At 45.9% G+C, this 23,199-nt stretch overlaps 2 protein-coding genes across 2 annotated transcripts in view; both read right to left on the reverse strand.

Annotated features, from left to right (window-relative positions):
* Positions 1-174: 174 nt before the first annotated feature.
* Positions 175-11,083, reverse strand: LOC119658977 (neuropeptide SIFamide receptor-like). The gene is made up of 4 exons (XM_038066857.1): positions 11,012-11,083; positions 1,072-1,275; positions 675-902; positions 175-578 (listed from the first exon to the last, which is right to left on the reverse strand). The coding sequence occupies exons 1-4, from the start codon at positions 11,081-11,083 to the stop codon at positions 381-383; spliced, it is 702 nt and encodes a 233-aa protein (XP_037922785.1). The 3' UTR covers positions 175-380.
* LOC119659762 (neuropeptide SIFamide receptor-like) overlaps positions 10,901-23,199 on the reverse strand; it is a 79,076-nt gene continuing 66,777 nt past the window's right edge. Inside the window, exons 2-6 of the mRNA XM_038068023.1 lie at positions 21,026-21,207; positions 19,642-19,898; positions 11,798-12,001; positions 11,401-11,628; positions 10,901-11,304 (exon numbers count right to left, since the gene is read on the reverse strand). Of these exons, the coding sequence (XP_037923951.1) occupies positions 11,107-11,304; positions 11,401-11,628; positions 11,798-12,001; positions 19,642-19,898; positions 21,026-21,207 (1,069 nt within the window). The 3' untranslated portion in view covers positions 10,901-11,106. The remainder of the gene's footprint in view (positions 11,305-11,400; positions 11,629-11,797; positions 12,002-19,641; positions 19,899-21,025; positions 21,208-23,199) is intronic.

The following is a 23,199-nucleotide window of genomic DNA, read 5'->3' on the forward strand; positions in this document are numbered from 1 at the left end:
ATGGCCCCAATAGTTGATGAACTTTCAGTGCAATACAAGTTGAAGCCAAGAGTCCAACAACAGGCACTGATGTCGCTTCGGTTAGTTGATATAGCTGGAGAGTCCTTACTTCTCAGAAAACTTACCGTATTCCTCGCAATTATAAAGAACATTCTTATTTGGTACATAATTTTTTTTATTGCCTAACATAAAATTTGTACTTTCACCATAACAATTTATAAAATGTGTTCCTTGACTCCTCCGGTTCCTCCTCATTTCTCACAAAACATGGGTCTAAATTCTTACAAAACTACCCTTAATAAGCTCATGAGCATCAATTTTCTTGATATCCTTCTCTGTGAAACTAGTTTTTATCATTCTTTCGATGCAACCTCCTTCACTTAAAGCTTAATCCTCTCCGTAACTGGCCTCATTGTAAGCGAGACGTTGTTATTATAATGGGACGACATCCTTGACGAGTCCGTGCGTACAATCGGTCGTCGGTTGTACAAACTCTCCGTACGGTATTGTTTCAAATTTACATCACGTATTTCATTTTCGAATGATGTGCGTGAGAAAAATGGTCTTTTAAGGACATTCTGAAACGAGCCAGGAGACATGCATTCAAATTGGGCTTAGTGGCAATCTGAGTGCTTTGTAAGGAATTGGATTTTCACAGGAACAGGTATACTCACTTTGAATCCTATTCGAAACTTGCGATTCATAAATGCATACAGGATTGGGTTTATACATGAGTTTGCGGCTCCCAGCCATTGGGCGATGGGCAGGAGAAGGTAAATGGCCGACTGGAAGTATTCGTAGTACAAAACATCCTCGTAGAATTTGACGATAAAAAATATTGTGTAGAGTGGTAACCACGATAAGGCAAAGGTTATTATTACTACAAACACCATCTTGACGACCTGCAATAGAAATGGAAAGGATTTAGTGTTTATAGTACCGAACTCTGCACCGGGGTCGAAAAAAGTCCTGGAGTTGAAATTGACCCACTTAACCTGCATCTATAAATCCCCGCCAAATGTATCTTTCCTCCATTAAACATTTATCGAAAAAGTATCATAAAACCCTTACCTTGACACGACTTTTATGAATGGCATCATTCTTACGACGACCGAACAGCCTTTCTCCGGGTATGCTCCGATTCGCCACATTTCGCCAGATGATGATGTAGCAAATGCTTATAACGACCAGAGGACCCAAGTAGCAAATTATTAGGTTGGCTATGATAAAGAATATATTCTCCGATTGCTGTGAAGGCCACAATTCGATACAAACCTACGGATAATTAAATTTTAGTACGAAATTTATGAATGGCATGCGTGTGTCCTTGTGGGGACGAAAACGTATATGCGTGACACAAAACGCGAAAATAATGATCAAAAAAACCCTAAATTTTTGTGAGAATACTTAAAGTTTATGAATTTTTAACCTGCCCAGGTGAACCGTCATTAGATTCAGGACCTTTACAAAATATTTTGAATGGAAAATTCGACCCTTAAGCTCAGTACCCTCTTCGAGGAGATGCAATTCGAAGCTATAAAAAAGGTCAAGAAAATTCGCGATTTTTTCCATCAAGGAACGTATCTAGTTACAAAAGGTAATCATTTGTGGATTCAACCTACCTCCGCGGGGTAGCTTTGAAATGGCGTATTTTTTCGGATATTATTTTTTGCATTGTTGCAGAGTATTGTATTCCACTTTATGGAGAGGATATGGGAAGCTATTATAAAGGGGAGGAAGTTTGTCATTTCAGTTATTCACAAAGCCTTATCATCTTATACGAGTATATATGGTTGCCACTGACTCGTATACATACAAACCAGCACTACATCCCTCAGGACTTCTGAGAAGCTTCCACTCTTTCTTGATTCCTTTACGTCGAATATTCCTAGACTGGTCTCTAGACCTCAACTTACCGACTTCGAAAAACCATTTTTAGTAGCTTTAAAAAAATAGTTTTTTGAAGTCAAGTCCGACTCTTTCTAGCACATTCACAATTGAATAGTTCGTCATGCATGCTCCGCTACAGCACCCTAAACCCATCTGAAACCACAGGGGGTTTTACCGAGGAACCAGACGCGTAGGGCATTCAGTTTGGCTGCCGCAAGTCAAAATGGACCTGTCACGCGCCTCTCTTCTTGGCTGCGCTTGCTTCCGGAAGAAAGGTTTAGCCGGGCCAGGGAGACCCTCTTGATCATGTTTCCGATGTCGAGGGCGTGGGCCGCGCTCGAGGACCTCGTAAGTTGACTGCTGCGGCCTTGGCATCCGTTGTAATTAGGTCAGTCCATCTGCCCCTTGCCCCATTTTGCCAAGAGAGTTGCCACTCGGTAAGGGTGCGTTGACGTTCTTCACGGGTAATCACCTCACTTAAGTTCGCGCCCTTAGGGCGGTAGATAGCTTTGCGCTCCTTGGCAAGGGGGGCAACGGGGATCACTCCCGCGATCACCATCACAGCCGATTCGGAGCCGGTGTGATAACCAGGCACCACTCGTAAAGCTCCCCATCTCTGCACTTGAGCAGGGCGTTCACGATACACCTTGTCAAGGGCATCAGCTCATACCTCCACGCCATAGAGCACAACCGACTGGGTTGCTTCCATAAGGAGACGTCCCCTTGTATAATAGATATGGGCCGCCAACATTCGCCATTAGCCGACTCAAGGCCCCGACTCCAGCTGCAGCCCCGTCCGCTGCTGCTTTGATTTGCTCGAAGAAGCTCATCTTGGAGTTGGGCATTAAACCAAGGTATTTAACCGCTGGTTCTGACTCTATAGTCAACTCGCCGATCGATATGGGGCGCAGTTCCGCCTGTTCAACAGTGCATCAAGTGCCGCAAAGTCGTCTGCATAGCCGACCAGGCGTGACTCTTCAGGCATATCGAGTCTCAGCAGACTATTGTAGGAAGCGTTCCAGAGGTCCGCCCCTAGGATGGATCTCTGTGCTAATCCCGACGTGATTTCGATCATCCTTTGGCACTCTAGCGTCTCATAGAACAGGGAGCGGTCTTTCAGAATATCCCTCAATATCTCCAAGAGGTAGCTTGGCACGTGAAATGAGTTTTCTAATGTGCTTAGCATATCTGTCCATCTTACGGAATTGAAGACATTTCTCACATCAAGCGTTATGAGGAGCACTATCCGTCGAGACCGGCGCTGGGTGTCTCGGCTCAATGAATCGCATCCACGACCTTCATAACAGCATCCACTGTGGATCTCCCTGTTCTGAACCCGAACTGCTTTGGGCATAAATGCCTGGCAGCGCGAATTTCTTCAGCGAGTCTACTCCTGATGAGCTTCTCGGGCACTTTCCCAGCTGTGTCAAGCAAACATAGCGGTCGGTGTGCACGCGGGAGCTCCGGGTCTCCTTTACCCTTGCTGATCAGCGCGAGTCTGGCCACTTTCCAGCGACAAGGAAAAATGCTCTGCTTCAAGCAAGCGTTGAACATCTCAAGCAGTAATTCTGGCGGTTGGGGGAACACCAGTTTGTAAATGGGGGGGATGCCGTCAGGAGCTGGCGCCTTCTTGTTTTTCATAGTGAGAACCGCTTCTTTGAGCTCTCTCATTGTGAAAAGACGGCAATCCTCGATGCTTTCGCGCTATTCACATCAACCCGTACAGGGTGTCTGGGGAACAATGCCCGCACAATGCGGGCCATCTGATCGGCATTTAGTATGTAGGGCTGCCGCAGAGCCCCGATTTTCCAGGTGACAAGCTTGTAGTCAAGCCCCCACGGGTCCTCATTCACCACCGCCGGAGCACCCTCCAGCGTGGCACTGCCTGCTCCGAGAGCTTCGACGAATTTCCCGATGTTCACTCTCGCGACATTCCACAGGCAGGGAAAGCGTTGCGTTGGTGCTCGCCGGCAAGTAGCGTTAACCACTTCGAACGCAATATACTAGTGATCACTTACCGAGAAGTCTTCTAGGACTCGCCACCCGTCCACCGATGAAGCCAGAGATTCCGACGCAAAAGTGAAGTCAGGAATGCTTCCTTCACAGCCTGAGCGCCGGAACGTTGGCCTGGATCCGGTGTTTAAAACTACAAGCCCGGTTCTCGCCGCCATTTCCAGAATTCGTTTTCCTTTGGAGTCAGACTGAGGCATGTCCCATTCAAGGGCCCTGGCATTAAAATCACCGCCTACCAGGATTCGTCCCTCCGTGTTCGAAACGACGTCCTCCAGAGCATCAAGCCGGCGCCGAAAGTTTAGCATTGTCTCGTTCGGCGTCAGGTAAACGTTATCCCTAAACACCGGATCCAGACAAACCCGTTCCCCCGGCCTTTGGCAAAAACACGAAGCCGAATGTCGTCCCGAACCCAGATGGCAGCGGTGCCCGATAAAACGAGATGTTATGAGGACGGGTCCTTGTTTCGGTATTGCTCGCTAATCAGCACAAGATCAGCATTTATTTCCGCAGCGAACTTTGCTAGCAATTGGTGAGCGGTCGCACTCCGGTGCATGTTAATTTGTAAAATGCGGATCATGCCGTTCGGACCCTAGCCTTTTCCCATTCCGCCCTGAAGATTGGACACTGTCCTCAGCCCGCAGTGTGTGCGACGCTCTCACCAGACGCACCACGATCCTTGCAGAGAACGCAACTCTCGCTCTCATTGCAGGTCTTCGCTTGATGACCCACTTGGTCGCATCTCTGGCATGTTGTCTTCCTGTCCGCTCCCTTGCAAGGTGCTGACGTATGTCCATAGTCCAGACACTTGTAGCACTTGGTGGGGACTATCTGAATTCGCACCCTGCATACTACCTATCCAATTTTGATTCTCCCGCTGCTAAGGAGTTTCCTCGCATATTGCTCGGGGACTTCCACCACGGCGAGCTTTTGGGCTCGATAATTTACAGAGGTGATACCTATTCGGGCATTGGTTATCTCTGTATATTCACGCTTTATCGCCTCCTCCACTTCAACCTTTTCTGTGAGGTAGTCAATATCCCGGATTTCTAGAAAGCATATCGGCTCTAGGCTAGAAACAAGAGCCTTCTCCCCCAATAACCCTTTGACCGCTTCGCAGAACGTACTTTTGCTAGTCGTCTCCGGAGCCAGTACGACGAGGAGTCCACCACTCCTCGTTTTCCGTACAGAAGACACCTCTGCTCCATTGTCTTCGGGTTTCATCCTAAGGACTTCCGGAAATGTCTTGCCTTCCGTCGGCTTAATGAGCAGAGCTGAGGGTCTAGTCCTTCTTAGTTTCCTTGTCTTTTCTGCTCCTGGCTTTTGGTTTGTAGTCTCCTTGTCTTTGGAGAGGCGGGTCTCTGGCGGCGTAGCCAGTTGTTTGTTTTTTTCCTTCTTTTTTGGGCCCTGGAAACCACTTTGATGAAGTCTCCTTGTGGCTGTTTCTGCTCTCCAATTGTCTTCCGCTGCTCTCCACGTTCGCCTATAGGAAACGCGGTCCAATAGTTCCTCTAATTCCATCAGCCCGTTTTTGCCATCTTTGCTGACGTTCCTCTGGAGGAACGTTGAAGACCGTATACGCTTCACCACTGCTGCGCATTTCCTGATGAGCCTTTCCTCTTCAGCTCAAGTTAGGACCATCGACTGCACTTGCACTCGGTTTGTGTCCGAATTCATCTGCTGAGGACTAGCGATTCTGACTGGGATTTTTTTTGGAACAGGGGCACTACAGGGTATTGTCATCCCCGCACGGTTAGTCACCATCATCATCAACGGCGCAACAACCGGTATCCGGTCTAGGCCTGCCTTAATAAGGAACTCCAGACATCCCGGTTTTGCGCCGAGGTCCACCAATTCGATATCCCTAAAAGCTGTCTGGCGTCCTGGCCCACGCCATCGCTCCATCTTAGGCAGGGTCTGCCTCGTCTTCTTTTCCTACCATAGATATTGCCCTTATAGACTTTCCGGGTGGGATCATCTTCATCCATACGGATTAAGTGACCCGCCCACCGTAACCTATTGAGCCGGATTTTATCCACAACCGTACGGTCATGGTATCGCTCATAGATTTCGTCATTGTGTAGGCTACGGAATCGTCCATCCTCATGTAGGGGGCCAAAAATTCTTCGGAGGATTCTTCTCTCGAACGCGGCCAAGAGTTCGCAATTTTTCTTGCTAAGAACCCAAGTTTCCGAGGAATACATGAGGACTGGCAAGATCATAGTCTTGTACAGTAAGAGCTTTGACCCTATGGTGAGACGTTTCGAGCGGAACAGTCTTTGTAAGCTGAAGTAGGCTCTGTTGGCTGACAACAACCGTGCGCGGATTTCCTCATCGTAGTTGTTATCGGTTGTGATTTTCGACCCTAGATAGGAGAAATTGTCAACGGTCTCAAAGTTGTATTCCCCTATCCTTATTCTTGTTCGTGCTTGTGTTTGACCAGTGCGGTTTGATGTTGTTGGTTGATTCGTCTTCGGTGCTGACGTTGCCACCATGTATTTTGTCTTGCCTTCATTGATGTGCAGCCCAAGATCTCGCGCCGCCTGCTCGATCTGGATGAAGGCAGTTTGAACGTCTCGGGTGGTTCTTCCCATGATGTCGATATCGTCAGCATAGGCCAGTAGTTGGGTGGACTTGAAGAGGATCGTACCTCTTGCATTCACCTCAGCATCACGGATCACCTTCTCGAGGGCCAGGTTAAAGAGGACGCATGATAGCGCATCCCCTTGTCGTAGACCGTTGTTGATGTCGAATGGTCTTGAGAGTGATGAGAGTGATCCTGCTGCTTTTATCTGGCCTCGCACATTGGTCAGGGTCAGCCTAGTCAGTCTTATTAATTTCGTCGGGATACCGAATTCTCTCATGGCCGTGTACAGTTTTACCCTGGCTATGCTATCATAGGCGGCTTTAAAGTCGATGAACAGATGGTGCAACTGTTGTCCATATTCCAACAGTTTTTCCATCGCCTGCCGCAGAGAGAAAATCTGATCTTTTGCTGATTTGCCTGGAGTGAAGCCTCTTTGGTATGGGCCAATGATGTTCTGGGCGTATGGGGCTATCCGGCCTAGCAAGATAGTGGAGAATATCTTATAGATGGTACTCAGCAACGTGATACCTCTATAATTGCTGCACTGTGTGATATCTCCCTTTTTATGTATGAGGCAGATTATGCCTCGCTGCCAATCGTCAGGCATTGATTCGCTGTCCCATACCTTGAGCACAAGTTGATGAACCACTTGGTGTAACTGGTCGCCTCCATATTTAACCAATTCGGCTGTAATACCATCGGCTCCTGGCGACTTATGATTTTTTAGCCGATGAATTGCACGGACTGTTTCTCCTAAACTTGGTGGTGGCAGTATTTGTCCGTCGTCTTCAGTTGGCGGGACCTCCAACTCGCCGATGTTCTGGTTGTTCAGTAGCTCATCAAAGTACTCAACCCATCGCTCTAATATGCCCATTCTGTCGGAAATCAGATTTCCCTCTTTGTCTCGGCAGGATGAGCATCGAGGTGTATAAGGCTTCATCCTGCTGACTTGTTGGTAAAACTTCCGCGCCTGGTGCGGTTGCTCCCTGTACTTTTCTAGTTCACAGACTTGTTGGTTCTCCCAGGCTTCCTTTTTCCGTCTGTGAAGTCGCTTCTCCGCTCGACGGAGTTCGTGATAAGTCTCTGTGCGTGCCCGCGTTCTTTGAGAATGCAACATTACTCGGTATGCGGCATTCTTCCGTTCCGTTGCTAGCTTACATTCATCGTCAAACCAGCCGTTCCGACTCCTTTTGCGGCTGGGGCCAAGTATATTTGTGGCCGTATCCATGATAACGTTCTTCAGATGGTTGTGAAGATCATTAGTTGATGCTTCATCTCCAGGTCCTCTATTGACTGCGGTTATTGCGGCATCCATTTCCCTCTTATAGGTGTCACGGAGGGTTGTGTTGTGGATGGCTTCAGTGTTCACTCTCACCTGATTGTCAGAGGGGATTCTAGGTGGTATTGTTATTCGAGCTCGGAGCACCATGCCAACGAGATAGTGATCCGAGTCTATATTGGCCCCCCTATATGTTCTGACATTCATCAAGGCTGAGAGGTGGCGGCGTTCGATCAACACGTGGTCAATTTGGTTGAAAGTGGTCCCGTCTGGAGAGGCCCACGTATGTTTGTGGACCGCTTTCCGCGCAAACCAGGTACTTCCAACAACCATTTCGTGTGACCCTGCTAATTGAATAGTCCGCAGTCCGTTATCATTTGTTTTTTCGTGTAAGCTATGGGAGCCAACGTATCGCCTGAATACGGGCTCCTTCCCTACTTGGCTGTTGAAATCCCCAAGTATGATTTTGATATCATATCTGGGACAGGCTTCGAGGGCTCTTTCTACTGCCTCGTAGAAGGTATCCTTCTCCGACTCTGCAGTCTCCTCTGTAGGGGCGTGAACGTTTATGAGGCTTATATTTCTAAACTTGCCTCGCAAGCGCAGAGTGCATAGCCGTTCGCTTATACTTTCAAAGCCGATAACAGCAGGTTTCATTTTTTGGCTGACTAAGAAACCTACTCCGAGCACATGGTTTACTGGATGGCCGCTATAATATATGGTGTAGTGGCTCTTCTCCAGGAAACCGGTCCCTGTCCATCGCATCTCTTGCAACGCTGTTACATCAGCCCTATATTGGGACAGGGTATCGGCTAGCTGCTTATCAGCTTCATCTCTGTACAGGGAGCGCACGTTCCATGAGAAAACGCGCAAATCGTTGTTCCTTTGTCGTTGCCGGGTCCGTCGTTTTAATATCCGTCCTATCCGAGGCTCCTGTTGTGGCTTCGTAACGGTTGTTTTCCGTGTAGGGTTGTCAGCCCTACCCAACCCCCAACCTGGAGGACCAGTTGGTACAATTTGTCCCGTTTTTAGGCGCGGGAGACTCGCCTTCATCCTTCTCCGTCTGCAGCTTTTCGTTAAGAAAGAGCTCCCAGCGGTCACCACGTGGAGGTGGAGATAGGGTTTGGTAGTAGAGCTGTTGGTGTTTGTTCAGCAGGCATTTCCCAGGTTTTATGCTCCATCGTGGGTACCAATCCACGTTTCGCCCCGGGACCTATACTACCCTTTGACCACCACTTGATAAGGCTTCCTCTTTATTTAGGTGTTCCGGTGTCACATCGGCCCTCGTCTCTTTCGTTGATCGCTTCGGTGAACCACGCATTTTTGTGCTGCGCCCAAACGCACTAAGCTCTTCGTTCTTCCCTGTTATTTCGTCAATAGCCAGGAACGAGTGTATCCTCGGGGACACAGCCCCTACCCCAGTACCCTGAGGCCTCTCCTACGCTTAGCTGATGTCGAAATTCACGGACGAATCAGCGTTCGCTTGGGGCAACGCGGTCTACTAACACCGGTTCAATGCATACTACCTGACCAAGGTCCTGAAGCGGCTGGCTTCTAATATACGTGACAACTACCACCTTGGCAGAGCTAGGCTCACATCACCCCATCGACGTTGACAGAGAGCTGTCGATGGCTCCGGAGACTCCCAGGGTGTCTTGACGTGTACGACGTGTACGACGTGTAAGCGACCCGTTAAAGGTCGCAGGCGAACTTAAATTATTTGCCTCTGTTTCGTCTTCGCCGGACTGCTTTTTTTGCAATCCAACCTTGATACTCTTTGGTCCATTGGTGTTCGGCTAACAAGCTGAAACTGAATGTCAGCAAATGCCACTGGATGTGCTATTCGCTTAAACCCTCCTCCATATCCTTTTCCTATTCTCTTAATGGACAACCCCTTTTTCTACTAACCCCTTCCAAGACCCGTGTGTAATATTCGATGACAAACTTTGTTTAAATTCCCACTTCGTTGACATCATCAATAGAGCTTCCAAAATGTCTGGTTTTATCCTACATTCTTCCTCCGACTTTACTTCAATTCAGCTCTCTTTATCACTCTTCAACTCTTTTGTCAGAAACATCCTTGAATATTGGTGTATAGTCTGGTCCTCCTTCCGAATGCGTGATTGTCGCGCTCTTGAAGTTGTATAACTCTAATTCACCCGGACCCTCTTTAACAAAAAGAACCTTCCACGGATTGACTATCCATCACGACTCCGCACTCTCAATCTGCCTTCCCTGTAGCAACACCGCATCTTTCTTGATAGGTGTACCCTTTTCAAACTCTGTAATTGCCTTATATGCTGCTCTGTCAACTCTGATATTACTTTCCGCACCGCCTCTCAAAATACATGTAGTTCAGACATTTTTGAAGTACCCTTCGCGGAGCTCGAGATTTACTTTCACTCCCCGATCGCGAAGTTATGCCGGTCCTACAACGCCCTACAGCTTTGGTCCTTTGACTCCGTCTCCTTCTTTAGCTTTAAGCGTAAGATAAGCCATTTGCTTACTCCTCCCTCTGAGGACAATATGTAACAAGTAATTGGTTTTCTCTATATTGTCTCAATTAAATAAATAAATTCACACTTCTGAAGCTGCGGAGAACAGGGAGAAACCCTCAGACACTTCCTTGGCGATTGCCCAGCTCTAACTAGAGTCAGACTACGGACAGTAAGTAAATCATTACTTGAGCACCTCAGAGGGACCTCTGGCTGCAGAGTGGGAGAGCTGCTTTCCTTCGTGAATGCTACGGGCTGGTTCTGAAGATCCGAGCCGGCTGGACCCTGCCTCCTTGCTCTTATGACAGCAGTCATGGTCTTAGAAGTTTGTGGCATCAAAATGGCTCCTCGGAGCGGCTACTGATACCTACCTACCCCCTTCTTTTACAGATGCCACCTGCTCATCATTTCCCGGTCTATTTGGCTGTCGTAATATCCTGGAGATGAAATGCTCTTTTTTGGAACATGGCCCCAATAGTTGATGAACTTTCAGTGCAATACAAGTTGAAGCCAAGAGTCCAACAACAGGCACTGATGTCGCTTCGGTTAGTTGATATAGCTGGAGAGTCCTTACTTCTCAGAAAACTTACCGTATTCCTCGCAATTATAAAGAACATTCTTATTTGGTACATAATTTTTTTTATTGCCTAACATAAAATTTGTACTTTCACCATAACAATTTATAAAATGTGTTCCTTGACTCCTCCGGTTCCTCCTCATTTCTCACAAAACATGGGTCTAAATTCTTACAAAACTACCCTTAATAAGCTCATGAGCATCAATTTTCTTGATATCCTTCTCTGTGAAACTAGTTTTTATCATTCTTTCGATGCAACCTCCTTCACTTAAAGCTTAATCCTCTCCGTAACTGGCCTCATTGTAAGCGAGACGTTGTTATTATAATGGGACGACATCCTTGACGAGTCCGTGCGTACAATCGGTCGTCGGTTGTACAAACTCTCCGTACGGTATTGTTTCAAATTTACATCACGTATTTCATTTTCGAATGATGTGCGTGAGAAAAATGGTCTTTTAAGGACATTCTGAAACGAGCCAGGAGACATGCATTCAAATTGGGCTTAGTGGCAATCTGAGTGCTTTGTAAGGAATTGGATTTTCACAGGAACAGGTATACTCACTTTGAATCCTATTCGAAACTTGCGATTCATAAATGCATACAGGATTGGGTTTATACATGAGTTTGCGGCTCCCAGCCATTGGGCGATGGGCAGGAGAAGGTAAATGGCCGACTGGAAGTATTCGTAGTACAAAACATCCTCGTAGAATTTGACGATAAAAAATATTGTGTAGAGTGGTAACCACGATAAGGCAAAGGTTATTATTACTACAAACACCATCTTGACGACCTGCAATAGAAATGGAAAGGATTTAGTGTTTATAGTACCGAACTCTGCACCGGGGTCGAAAAAAGTCCTGGAGTTGAAATTGACCCACTTAACCTGCATCTATAAATCCCCGCCAAATGTATCTTTCCTCCATTAAACATTTATCGAAAAAGTATCATAAAACCCTTACCTTGACACGACTTTTATGAATGGCATCATTCTTACGACGACCGAACAGCCTTTCTCCGGGTATGCTCCGATTCGCCACATTTCGCCAGATGATGATGTAGCAAATGCTTATAACGACCAGAGGACCCAAGTAGCAAATTATTAGGTTGGCTATGATAAAGAATATATTCTCCGATTGCTGTGAAGGCCACAATTCGATACAAACCTACGGATAATTAAATTTTAGTACGAAATTTATGAATGGCATGCGTGTGTCCTTGTGGGGACGAAAACGTATATGCGTGACACAAAACGCGAAAATAATGATCAAAAAAACCCTAAATTTTTGTGAGAATACTTAAAGTTTATGAATTTTTAACCTGCCCAGGTGAACCGTCATTAGATTCAGGACCTTTACAAAATATTTTGAATGGAAAATTCGACCCTTAAGCTCAGTACCCTCTTCGAGGAGATGCAATTCGAAGCTATAAAAAAGGTCAAGAAAATTCGCGATTTTTTCCATCAAGGAACGTATCTAGTTACAAAAGGTAATCATTTGTGGATTCAACCTACCTCCGCGGGGTAGCTTTGAAATGGCGTATTTTTTCGGATATTATTTTTTGCATTGTTGCAGAGTATTGTATTCCACTTTATGGAGAGGATATGGGAAGCTATTATAAAGGGGAGGAAGTTTGTCATTTCAGTTATTCACAAAGCCTTATCATCTTATACGAGTATATATGGTTGCCACTGACTCGTATACATACAAACCAGCACTACATCCCTCAGGACTTCTGAGAAGCTTCCACTCTTTCTTGATTCCTTTACGTCGAATATTCCTAGACTGGTCTCTAGACCTCAACTTACCGACTTCGAAAAACCATTTTTAGTAGCTTTAAAAAAATAGTTTTTTGAAGTCAAGTCCGACTCTTTCTAGCACATTCACAATTGAATAGTTCGTCATGCATGCTCCGCTACAGCACCCTAAACCCATCTGAAACCACAGGGGGTTTTACCGAGGAACCAGACGCGTAGGGCATTCAGTTTGGCTGCCGCAAGTCAAAATGGACCTGTCACGCGCCTCTCTTCTTGGCTGCGCTTGCTTCCGGAAGAAAGGTTTAGCCGGGCCAGGGAGACCCTCTTGATCATGTTTCCGATGTCGAGGGCGTGGGCCGCGCTCGAGGACCTCGTAAGTTGACTGCTGCGGCCTTGGCATCCGTTGTAATTAGGTCATGCGTGCGGTAGTCGAGATCTCTGGGCCACCATGTTTTTCGCATGGTTGGCAGGTGGTACTGGCTCAGCTTCCGTACTGCATCCTTGAGCAAACACAAAAATCCACTGGTGTTACGACCCGCCGAAATGTCGAGTACAGTGTTTCTGGGGAGTTCGCCCCATATACAAGCTCCACAGTAGTTACCGTAAATTGTCCGGAGGCCAAGTAGAACGAGGCTCAGGGTTTGCGAACGAGGACGGTCGTCTTGGGCCATTATAGGGGTTTCAGCGCCCTGTGCCATCTTTCAAGCATCCCATTGAACGCACTTTTGAAACCGAGGACTTTGTCCAATTCCGGCAGAAGGGAAGATTGGAACCGCATTCTCTGGTAGGTGTAGCACACCAAAGCCACTCTCGACATAGGGCTTTCGCACAAGATTGTGCAAAAATGTCTTTCAGAAGTATCACCTCAGGCTATCACGTAGACCTATCGATAATTGTAAGGCAATACCTGGAACCGTGTGAATCTCGCGAAGGACGAATTAAATCGAGATGAATTGTAGAAGCGCTTGGTCAAACCAGGGAACAAGCCTATCTCTTTCCTCAGCCTTGCGATTCTGGCATGCAGTGCACTGTCTGGGCCAAGAGTTAATGTTCTGGTTCATGGGCGGCCAGAAGTATTTTGCGGTGACTGGCATGAAATACTTACTTATGGAAATCATCCGGAATATTTGGCCTTGGTTCTTTGTCTCAAGTCTCGCAGACTATACTGGACGTTGACTCGAAAGTAGGTAATTCCCTAAATGTGTATTTGGAATTGGTCTTGAGACTCTGAAAAACTGCGTCGTCCTTTTGTGCCTCCACAATTGCTGGTAAATCAACGGTAGCGTGGATCTTGACCTCTGCAACCCATGACAAAGAGTCAGAAACTACGTCATCTCGCCCTGGCATGTGTTGAATATTGGAAGTGAACTCAGGTGCCGAAATTGGCGAGCGGACGCTTTGTCGGGCTTTTATTTAAAAACGAAGATAAATGGGTTATAGTTCGGGAACACTGAACGGCCTGCCTTCAAGGGAATACCGGAAGTATTTAATTGCGAGGTACGTGGCTAATAGCTGATGATCGTAGGTGCTGTAATTGGAAAAGAAGTTGCTTGTAGCTCGTGTATTTTATCGGCCGTCGCGGCAGTAGTAGTTAGTACGCTCGTCGGCCTGGGTGAACTCTGGCAGTCGCTGAAGGTATAAAGATTTCAAGAGCTCTGCGCTAACCTTGTCCCCACCTGTCAGTTTAATTTCATGCACTAGCTGGCTGGGGTGGGCTCGCCAAGCGTCAAGTTAGTCAGCAAGTGTATCAGCTTTGCTGTCGGATTTGAGTCGATCGTTGGAGCTCACGTCCAGTTTATCGGCGATGATCGTGACTGACTCCTCATCCAGACTCACGAGTACGTGGTTGTATTCCTTTAGTGACGCCCGCCAACGGAAATTGGGCCTTTAGAAGGGGAAACCAAGACGCCGGGTTTCGCTGTCAGAACGATGACAACTGCTACGGCAGTTATGGATGCGGAAGGTTCCGCGGTATCCTTCCTTTCCCGAGGTGTATCTTTAAAACAACAGTGTCCGAATAGCTGAGTGGTCAGAGCGCAAGGCTGTCGTACGGAAGGTTGCGGTTCAAATCTCACTGGTGACAGTGGGATTTGTATCGTGATTTGACGTCGGATACTAGTCGACTCAGCTGTGAATGAGTACCTGAGTCAAATCAGGGTAATAATCTGAATGAAGTACTCTAACACACTTCAAGGCCCTGATCCAATATGGATTCTTGCGCCAACGATTATTATTATTAACAAAAAACCAACTTGAGCAGCGCATTGTGGCAGTGCGAGTGCCAGGCCTGTGCACCGAACGAGTTCTTCGTTTGTAATAGTATCAGGTCAGCGTACTTCGATGATATGACGCAGACAGGTGTTGACGAAGGCTTGATGCCTTTGAGTGACAGTGGGGGTCATTTTCCAAGTGCTACTCCCATATAGCAACACAGAGAGAACACTACACATCCCTTGATCTTTGTCTTGAGAATAACTGAAATTCCAGATTTTAGAAACCGGATCTAACGCTGTTATTGCGTCGGGCAACATTCAGTTCGTGCCATCGTCGGCAGAAACCACGCAACCCAGATATACAAATTGATCAACGCTTTCGATGCTCTGTCGATGCTGCTGCAGCTAGGGAAAGTGCGATGACCGTCTCCAGACGGAACCACTTTCAACCAAATTGACCACGTGTTGATCAAACGCCGCCACCTCTCAGCCTTGATGAATGTCAGAACATATAGGGGGGCCAGTATAGACTCGGATCACTATCTCGTTGGCATGGTGCTCCGAGCTCGAATAACAACACTACCCCTCTGACAATCACGTGAGAGTTAACACTCAAGCCATCCACAACACAGCCCTTCGCAATATCTATAAGAGGGAAACGGATGCCGCAATAACCGCAGTCACCAGAGAGTTATAATAACGCGCGTTGACGATGAATATAAGCTAGCAACGAAACGGAAGGATGCAGCATCCTTCTCAAGGGACGTGGGCACGCGCGGAGAATTATCAGAAACTCCGCCGAGCTTAGAAGCGACTTCACAGACGGAAGAAGGAAGCCTGGGAAAACCAACAGGTCCGTGAACTCAAAAAGTACAGGGAGCAACCGTACCAGACACATTTCGATGATCATCCTGCCAAGACAAAGAGGGAAATCTGATTTCCGGCCGACTGGGCATATTGGAGCGATGGGTTGAGTACTTTGATGAACTACTGAACAACCAGAACATCGGCGAGTTGGAGGTCCCGCCAACTAGAGACGACGGACAAATACTGCCACCACCAAGTATGGAAGAAACAGTCCGTGCAATTCATCGGCTTAAAAATCATAAGTCGGCAGGAGCCGATGGAATTACAGCTAAATTGGTTAAATATGGAGGCGACCAATTACACCAAGTGGTTCATCAACTTGTGCTCAAGGTGTGAGACAGCGAATCAATGCCTGACGATTGGCAAACAGGCATTATCTGTCCCATACATAAAAAGGGGGATATCACACAGTGCAGCAATTATAGAGATATCACGTTGCTGAGTACCATCTATAAGATAGTCTCCACTATCCTGCTAGGTCGGATAGCCCCATACGTCCAGAACATCATTGGCCCATATCAAAGAGGCTTCACTCCAGGCAAATCAGCAACAGATCAGATTTTCTCTCTGCGGCAAGCGATGGAAAAACTGTTGGATGGACACCAGTTGCACCATCTTTTCATTGACTTTAAAGCCGCCTATGATAACTTAGCCAGGGTAAAACTGTATACGGCCATGAGGGAATTCGGTATCCCCCTGACTAGGCTGACCCTGACCAATGTGCGAGGCCAGATAAAAGGAACAGGATCAGCCAGAAGATAATGGAACAATAGTGTCTCCTATACAGGAAACGAAGGGTGTGCAGTCCTCACTGAACTTGGTCAGAAGAAAATAAACAAGAGCGCGTTAAATGAAGCAGTCAAGTGGCTATGGAAATTTCCTGACTATTTAACGAAAAAGAACGTAGTAGCAGACCCTTTCGAGCGTGAATGACCAGAGTTAATTAAGACCCAGATAGGTATAATCTCTGCAAATTTTCGAAGCCACAAACTCGCTACGGTAGTTGTCGAGCAATATGCGTGTAAGCTTCTGAACAGCGTGGAAATCAGAATTGGGTGGGTAATATGTGGGGTGAGGATTCGAGTAGCCCCCAGCAAGTATTATAGATACTTAGACTATGGGTACATGTCTAAAACCTCCAAATACGGCTAGGAGACTTGCGTTCTCTGCAAGGGTCGTGACGCATTCAGTTAGAAACTCGGGCTACGGATCTAAAAGTGGTGGGGGCGCAGTTGTCAAAATTCGGTTACGAACATGAAAACAGCCTTAGGGGCAGGTTCTCTGACGATTGGGAGGGGCCGTCGTTTTACAGTGATGAACAGCCCATACCTCCCTGGTTTATTTAGAAGCAGCAAGGAGCAACAATGTCTACGAAATCCTTGAAAAATTTGCTAACTTTATTTATTTATTAGAAACAACATATTCACTAAAGGATGATTTCTTTCTAACATAGTTTTAGCTAACCCTATAATCACATATGGCAGTTATTGAAACGAACTTTAAGGCCCTTTAACCTTTTATAATCTGCAGTGATGCTCATTTCCGACTATTAGACTTGATAGCTCCTTTTTCGAAAAGTTTAATAATTCCTTGAAGTTGGCGCTCACGTTTTGTGAGAATAGCTTTTTCTGGCGTACGTTTAGACTTCTTGGGTGCTTTTAACTTGCATTTCGCTTTAGTCGTAGACCCTGCCTCTCGTTTCTTTGTTTCTTTCAGTTTTTGCATGGCTTGACTCTCGATAGAATTTTGTGTTCCTGCTCGTGCCGCTTGCCGGGCCCTTCTAATAGCGTTTCACCTTTTTCTCCATAAGAAACTTCGTCGCTTTTTACTAGATGTACTCAGCAAACTTGCACAAATGCTCCTTCTTGGAGGGGTTAAAATGCGCCAACTATCGCAACCAATAGATGATCACCAAAATTGTCAGCTATGCCCATATCGGTCCCCGAATAACTTGGTGTGTCAGGAAAAGGAGACTCTTGAAAACCATCGGTATCCAATCGTTTTTCTCCGGGTGTTATGACTTTTGGTGTTTCATGGTCCAGGATATTTCCTGTTTCAGGGTGATCCTGCAGGATATTTCAATCCTCAAATAAGAGGGGATTGTCTAGGAAGATCGGATCTATATTGGGCAGGTCACTTAATCCGTATGGATGAGGATGATCCAGCCCGGTAAGTCTATAAGAGCAATATCTATGGTAGAAAAAGAAGACGAGGCAGACTCTGCTTGAGATGAAGCGATGGCGTAGGTTAGGACGTCAGATAGCTTTTAGGGATATCGAATTGGTGGACCTCGGCGCAAAACCGCAAAAATAGGTTACGGTGATGATCCAGCTCGGAAAGTCTATAAGGGCAATATCTATGGTACAAAAAAAGAGGAGGCAGATCCTACTCATTGCGTAGGTCAGGACGCCAGACTGCTTTTTGGGATATCGAATTGGTGGACCTCGGTGCAAAACCGGGATGTCTGGAGTTCCTTATTAAAGCAGGCCTAAACCGGATACCGATTGTTGCGCCGTTGGTGATGATGATTGAACTCCCCCACGTCTTCCGGAGAAGGCAGCATGAAGAACGTCACCGAAAACAAGAAAAAATAATATCGGCGACAGGATGCGGCGGATTTCGATTTGGACTTAAAAATCTTCTGAGATTTTATATCGGTGTAGTACATGACATTTTGTGCCATCATATGTCGCTCTGATAATAGTTATTAATTTATATTTCCGGAATGCCGCTCCTGCATAGAGCCTGCTAGATACACTCCCTGCTCTCACTTCCTCGCCTGCGTGGCTTTCTCGAAATTGCTGAAGAGCAAGTGAAGATCTAAATTACGTGCACTGTTTCAAAGTAATTCATATGATGTTGATGTGGGCAGAAAGATTCGGTGCGGAAACCACCCTGCTCTCTGTACATGAAGCTTGTGAGATGTTCTTTGGCGCTTTTCAGGATTTTTTTAGCTATTATCTTTACGACGACAGAGAGCGCGCAGATACTCCCACTTGTCGCACTCAAAATGGGTGCTCTTTTTTGAAAACTTAACGATCATTCTCCCCTTCCACTCTCCAGGAAAAGTCTCAAATTCGAAGATTTCCGTACGAGTGGAAGTAGCAGGTCCGCAGTCACAGTAGATGCCGCGATAGATAACTCTGCGGGGAGACCATAGAGTCCTGCGGTTTTACTCCTTTTGAGGGCACTGATTTCTTTTCTGCTTGATGGAGCATTCCATATCCGCATGGTGCGCTAACTAGACATTTCTACAAGGGAAAGGAAGGGAAGGGAAGGGAAGGGAAGGGAAGGGGAACTTCATCAGATGTCATCGTCGCACACGCTAAACTTTCCGAACGCCAGATCTTATGACGCCCCTTCAGGACATAGCCGACAACCTGCGTAGCACGCGAGAAAAGACCATTTTTGATGGCGGCCCAATGCTCATCGATTGCCGCTCTCCCACTGTCGAGCGACAGCTGGATCATACAAGCGGTCGATGTTGAACTCGCAAATCTCCAACCTTGTAAGGACTGGAAAACGAAGCATGTAAGCGAACGTAAGCGACCATATGGTGGCGATCCTTTTCGATGCCGATGTCAGTAACTTTCCAGTAACGCACCTCCAGTCCGTCGGTGCACTGAACAGACATTTTTAGGATTGTTGAATAGAAGTCGAAAATGGCAGTGTATTGGTAACATTTTAAGAGGATAAGGACGATAATTTCATTGCTGACTATAATATAGAATGAAATGGGACGAATTAGTTGCCTTAGAGACGAGCGATGCAGAATAGTAGGGGATTAATATACGCGGAGAGACTCAAACCCATTTCAGCTAATCGTTGACGATGGTTGCGCTATGCCCCATTTAGAGGATAATAGCGACCTAAATTTGCTTCATTATACCCGAATGTTCTCACAAAGACTTAAAGTCCTGATAAATTAAAATTAATCACATCACAACAGCACACATAGACTCCAACTTACCATCGCTTTACTCCCGGTAATTCCAATTGGTTCCAGTGTAAATACAAACAGCCACGGCAAATTAATTGTCAGAGCTACGAACCAAATTATTGTCACTGAAATTCGATATTGTTTATTGGACATTGTTCCAGACAATGGAAACGATATTGCAGCGCATCGTTCGATTGAGATTGCCATCAACGTGTTGACCGAGGCTGAAACCGATACTCCTTGCAAATAAGAAACAGTTTTGCAGAAGAAAACTCCAAGGATCCAAGCTGATGTGGCAGTAATGATGGAAAGAAAAAAAAAATGTCAAAAAGGAAGGTTTAAAGTGCGTATTGTTTAAAATAAGTTGTTAGAACCCTCTAAATTGCTATTTACCCAAAATCGTCCGAATCTAAAGTTTGATGCTGGCCAATTTTTCGAGCCCTCACTCTATCCTTTGGTCAAGTGCTCGCCTTTGCTTCCAAAATGCTCAGAACAGTCACAATGAAATGAATTTGAATCGGAGATCAAGTCCTCAAGATGTTCTAATGAAAGTCCCGACAAACAGGGCCCATATGTACTTAGTACCTTCTCGGAATCAACAACCCATCCAAGTCCTTGCAATTCGCTCCCTATGTACCCAACATATGTAAATCCGGTTGTCGAACAACAAAATGAAACGTCTTAACTAAATGCGAGGAAATATCATATCCTTGAGGAAAAATGGGCGTTAGGAGCTCGTGTCGAGTATTTTGTTCCACAACATTATGTTGGGCTGTACTTTCTCGTCGGGGATTAGCCATTCCCATTCGTAAATATCAATTTTCCGAGATGATGTCCTTATTCAAACAAGGATTTCGTTTGGACCCGATAGATAGTCGTGCAATGGAATAGAAGGATACAGCATTCATTGAAAGGATACAGATTTAATTGAAGTTGAAAGTAGGCTTAATACCCACGCAAGGACTTGAGTAGACAGGGGTGAGGGCTTTTGATTCCTATCAGGATAATTTCTTGGAATGAATTGTTCTTCTTGTGCTGAACTCGAAAGACTCAAAATTGTCTGTTGGATGGATGTATCCTTCGTGAGGAAATTATCCTTGGAACGAAAATTGGCTCCTTAAATTCACACTACGTGGAAACTAATTCTGAATTGTTTGGCTCAGTTTCAAATCCCATCCCACATGAATAAAATTTGGAGCGAGTAACAAACCCTGGGGCGACGAGCGAGAAACATCTCCAACCTCACCCAGTCTGTCCTGAAATCCACGGAAGCATGTAACCTGTCCTTCTACGAACTTCCACACTATTACACATCGATCAGGTGTCCTCGTGTAAATCTTTTCCTCTACTTTTCAGCACCATTAATCATCCACCCACACGACCTTCCCGAAATCACTTTCTTCACACAACTCACCTGGATATAAATTCGCAACAAGCGTGAATGGCAGGCAAAGGATGTTTACCAAGAGATCAGCAACGGCTAAATTCGCTATAAATTGGTTGGTAAGCGATCGCATCTTTGATGTCCTTGTTATAACGATAACAACAGAAATATTTCCAAGAACGCCTATTATGAACACCGTCCCGTATGCAAGGCTGAAATTAAAATGAGAATTTTATTGAGGAAATCCCATTTGATATGTTGTGCGTATATGAAAACTGAAATTGAATTTCATTGGAAAAAAGATTGATATAATTTTCTTTGAAATTGTTTGTGTGGATGGAAGTACAGAGTTTTCGTACCATTTTGGAATTAATGAACTTTCCAGCTAAACGTGGTTCCTTCGTTGGCGTTTCTTAGTATTACACGAGTAATATGAATCCTTATGGACGAATTGGTTGGGTTGGGCAGGCTTTTGTAGGTTGATGGTGTTCATTTGGTTACGTATTGTTGGATAGTTCATGGAATTTCAGATTGTTAGGCTCACATTTTGGTCCTTGCTATATAATCAGATTGAAAAGTAGAGCATCCATGGAGAATGTCTAGCCAGAAAAGCGCTACTTCTTTATGTAAGAGAAATAAACTAAACCCACCATAATAACTGCCAACACTTCTTCATTGAAAGATACTGCGGGCGCTTCCGGGAAAACTGTGGTTCTTTCGAGGTGTCACTTTCCTGGGGTGAGGCTGTATTTGACGCAATGGAAAGCCTGGGCCTCACATAACCGCTCGAATAGTATATATCATTGATGAGAACTATAGGTATTCTCGTATCTCATGACATTTCATTCATTTAAATGAGCTATCTGAGATGTTGGGCGTATTTATTGAACGCGTGGGTAAAGTTTTGAACGTACGTTTGGGTATGAAGAGGTTGACTATGTGATAGAAGTCGTACTTGTTCAGTCCCCAGAACAGAAGCAGAAACGTGTGGCGATTCCCAGCGTATTTTGCCATTGCTCCGGGCTCTGGAGATACGGTCACTGCTGAGACAGTTAGGTGAATTGTCCAGTTTAAACCAATGTAGCTATCTGTGAAAGCTATTATGCTCCATGGGAAATTGCGTGAGATTGTACCTTCTCTGTAAATTGATGTTGGAAATCCTGCAGAACGGACATTGCTTATGGTATGCAGTGCGGTTCTCCAAAACTAGCGCTGAGTAGAGTAGTAGTAGAGTAGTTGCCTCCGCTTATTTACCCTATGATTCTTTGTATCCTCCACCGATGCAAGAGCTTAGGGATCTGGTGGCGTATGCAGAATCAAGTGATCTCGAGCTCTTAATAGGTTGCGATGCGAATTCTCAACATATTTGTTGGGGCAGTAGCAAATGCAATCCAATAGGGGAGAAGCTATTTGATTTCATCACTTCAGCTGGCTTTATGACTGCAAACGTAGGGTGCGCCCCTACGTTCGTGGGACCGAGAAGAAGCAAAGTAATTGACCTAACAATCTGTACCTCAAAATTGGTAGAGTTGATTACACACTGGCGAGTGCTAGACGAGGTCTCACTGTCAGATCACCGAAATCTAGAATTCAATCTGACTATTGCGGGCGAACAGTCTGCAGTACAAAGACGGAACCCTAGGAAAATGGATTGGGCAAAGTTCAATGAACTACTTGGCAATAAAGTACAGTTCCCTAGGCGACTAAGGACTCCTTTGGTGCTGGAAGATGAATTGAAAACTCTGAACTGCACACTTTTAGAGTGCTATGAAGAGGTTTGTCCTATTTCCCGAGGTCAACGCTGTAAAACGGTTCCTTGGTGGAACCGAGAACTGCAAAAACTCAGAAAATCAACCAGGCGACTTCTAAACCGTGCTTGCAAAAGTAACAAGAATGAAGACTGGTTAAATTTCAGGAACTCACAATGTGAATATAAGAGACTCGTTAGGTGTTCGAAACGAGACCCCTTTAGAGCATACTGTGAGGAACTGGAAGGCGAAAGAGAGACTTCAAGGCTGTGCAGAGTCCTCAAAAGGGATGTGTCGGCCAAGTTGGTTTCTCTTAGTTGGTTTCTCTTAGAAAATCCGACGGTACTTTCACGAGCTCCAGACTGAATTCAGTACAGACCCTCCTGAAAGTACACCACCCGGGAGAACGGGTGAGAGAAGCGGTAGGGGAGAGTTGACGGTTCTTGCAACCCCTTC

The sequence above is a fragment of the Hermetia illucens genome, chromosome 6, assembly GCF_905115235.1.
Source record: "Hermetia illucens chromosome 6, iHerIll2.2.curated.20191125, whole genome shotgun sequence".
NCBI lineage: Eukaryota > Metazoa > Arthropoda > Insecta > Diptera > Stratiomyidae > Hermetia > Hermetia illucens.

Bases quoted from the DNA above. Each gene is read 5' to 3' on its own strand.
- LOC119658977 (XM_038066857.1), bottom strand. From the start codon at position 11,083: ATGATAAAAACTAGTTTCACAGAGAAGGATATCAAGAAAATTGATGCT. The intron at 1,276-11,011 runs GTAAGAATTTAG...AATTATCCGTAG, and splicing joins AGCTTATTAAGGGTAGTTTT to GTTTGTATCGAATTGTGGCC. The intron at 579-674 runs GTGAGTATACCT...GGCTCGTTTCAG, and splicing joins AGTTTCGAATAGGATTCAAA to AATGTCCTTAAAAGACCATT.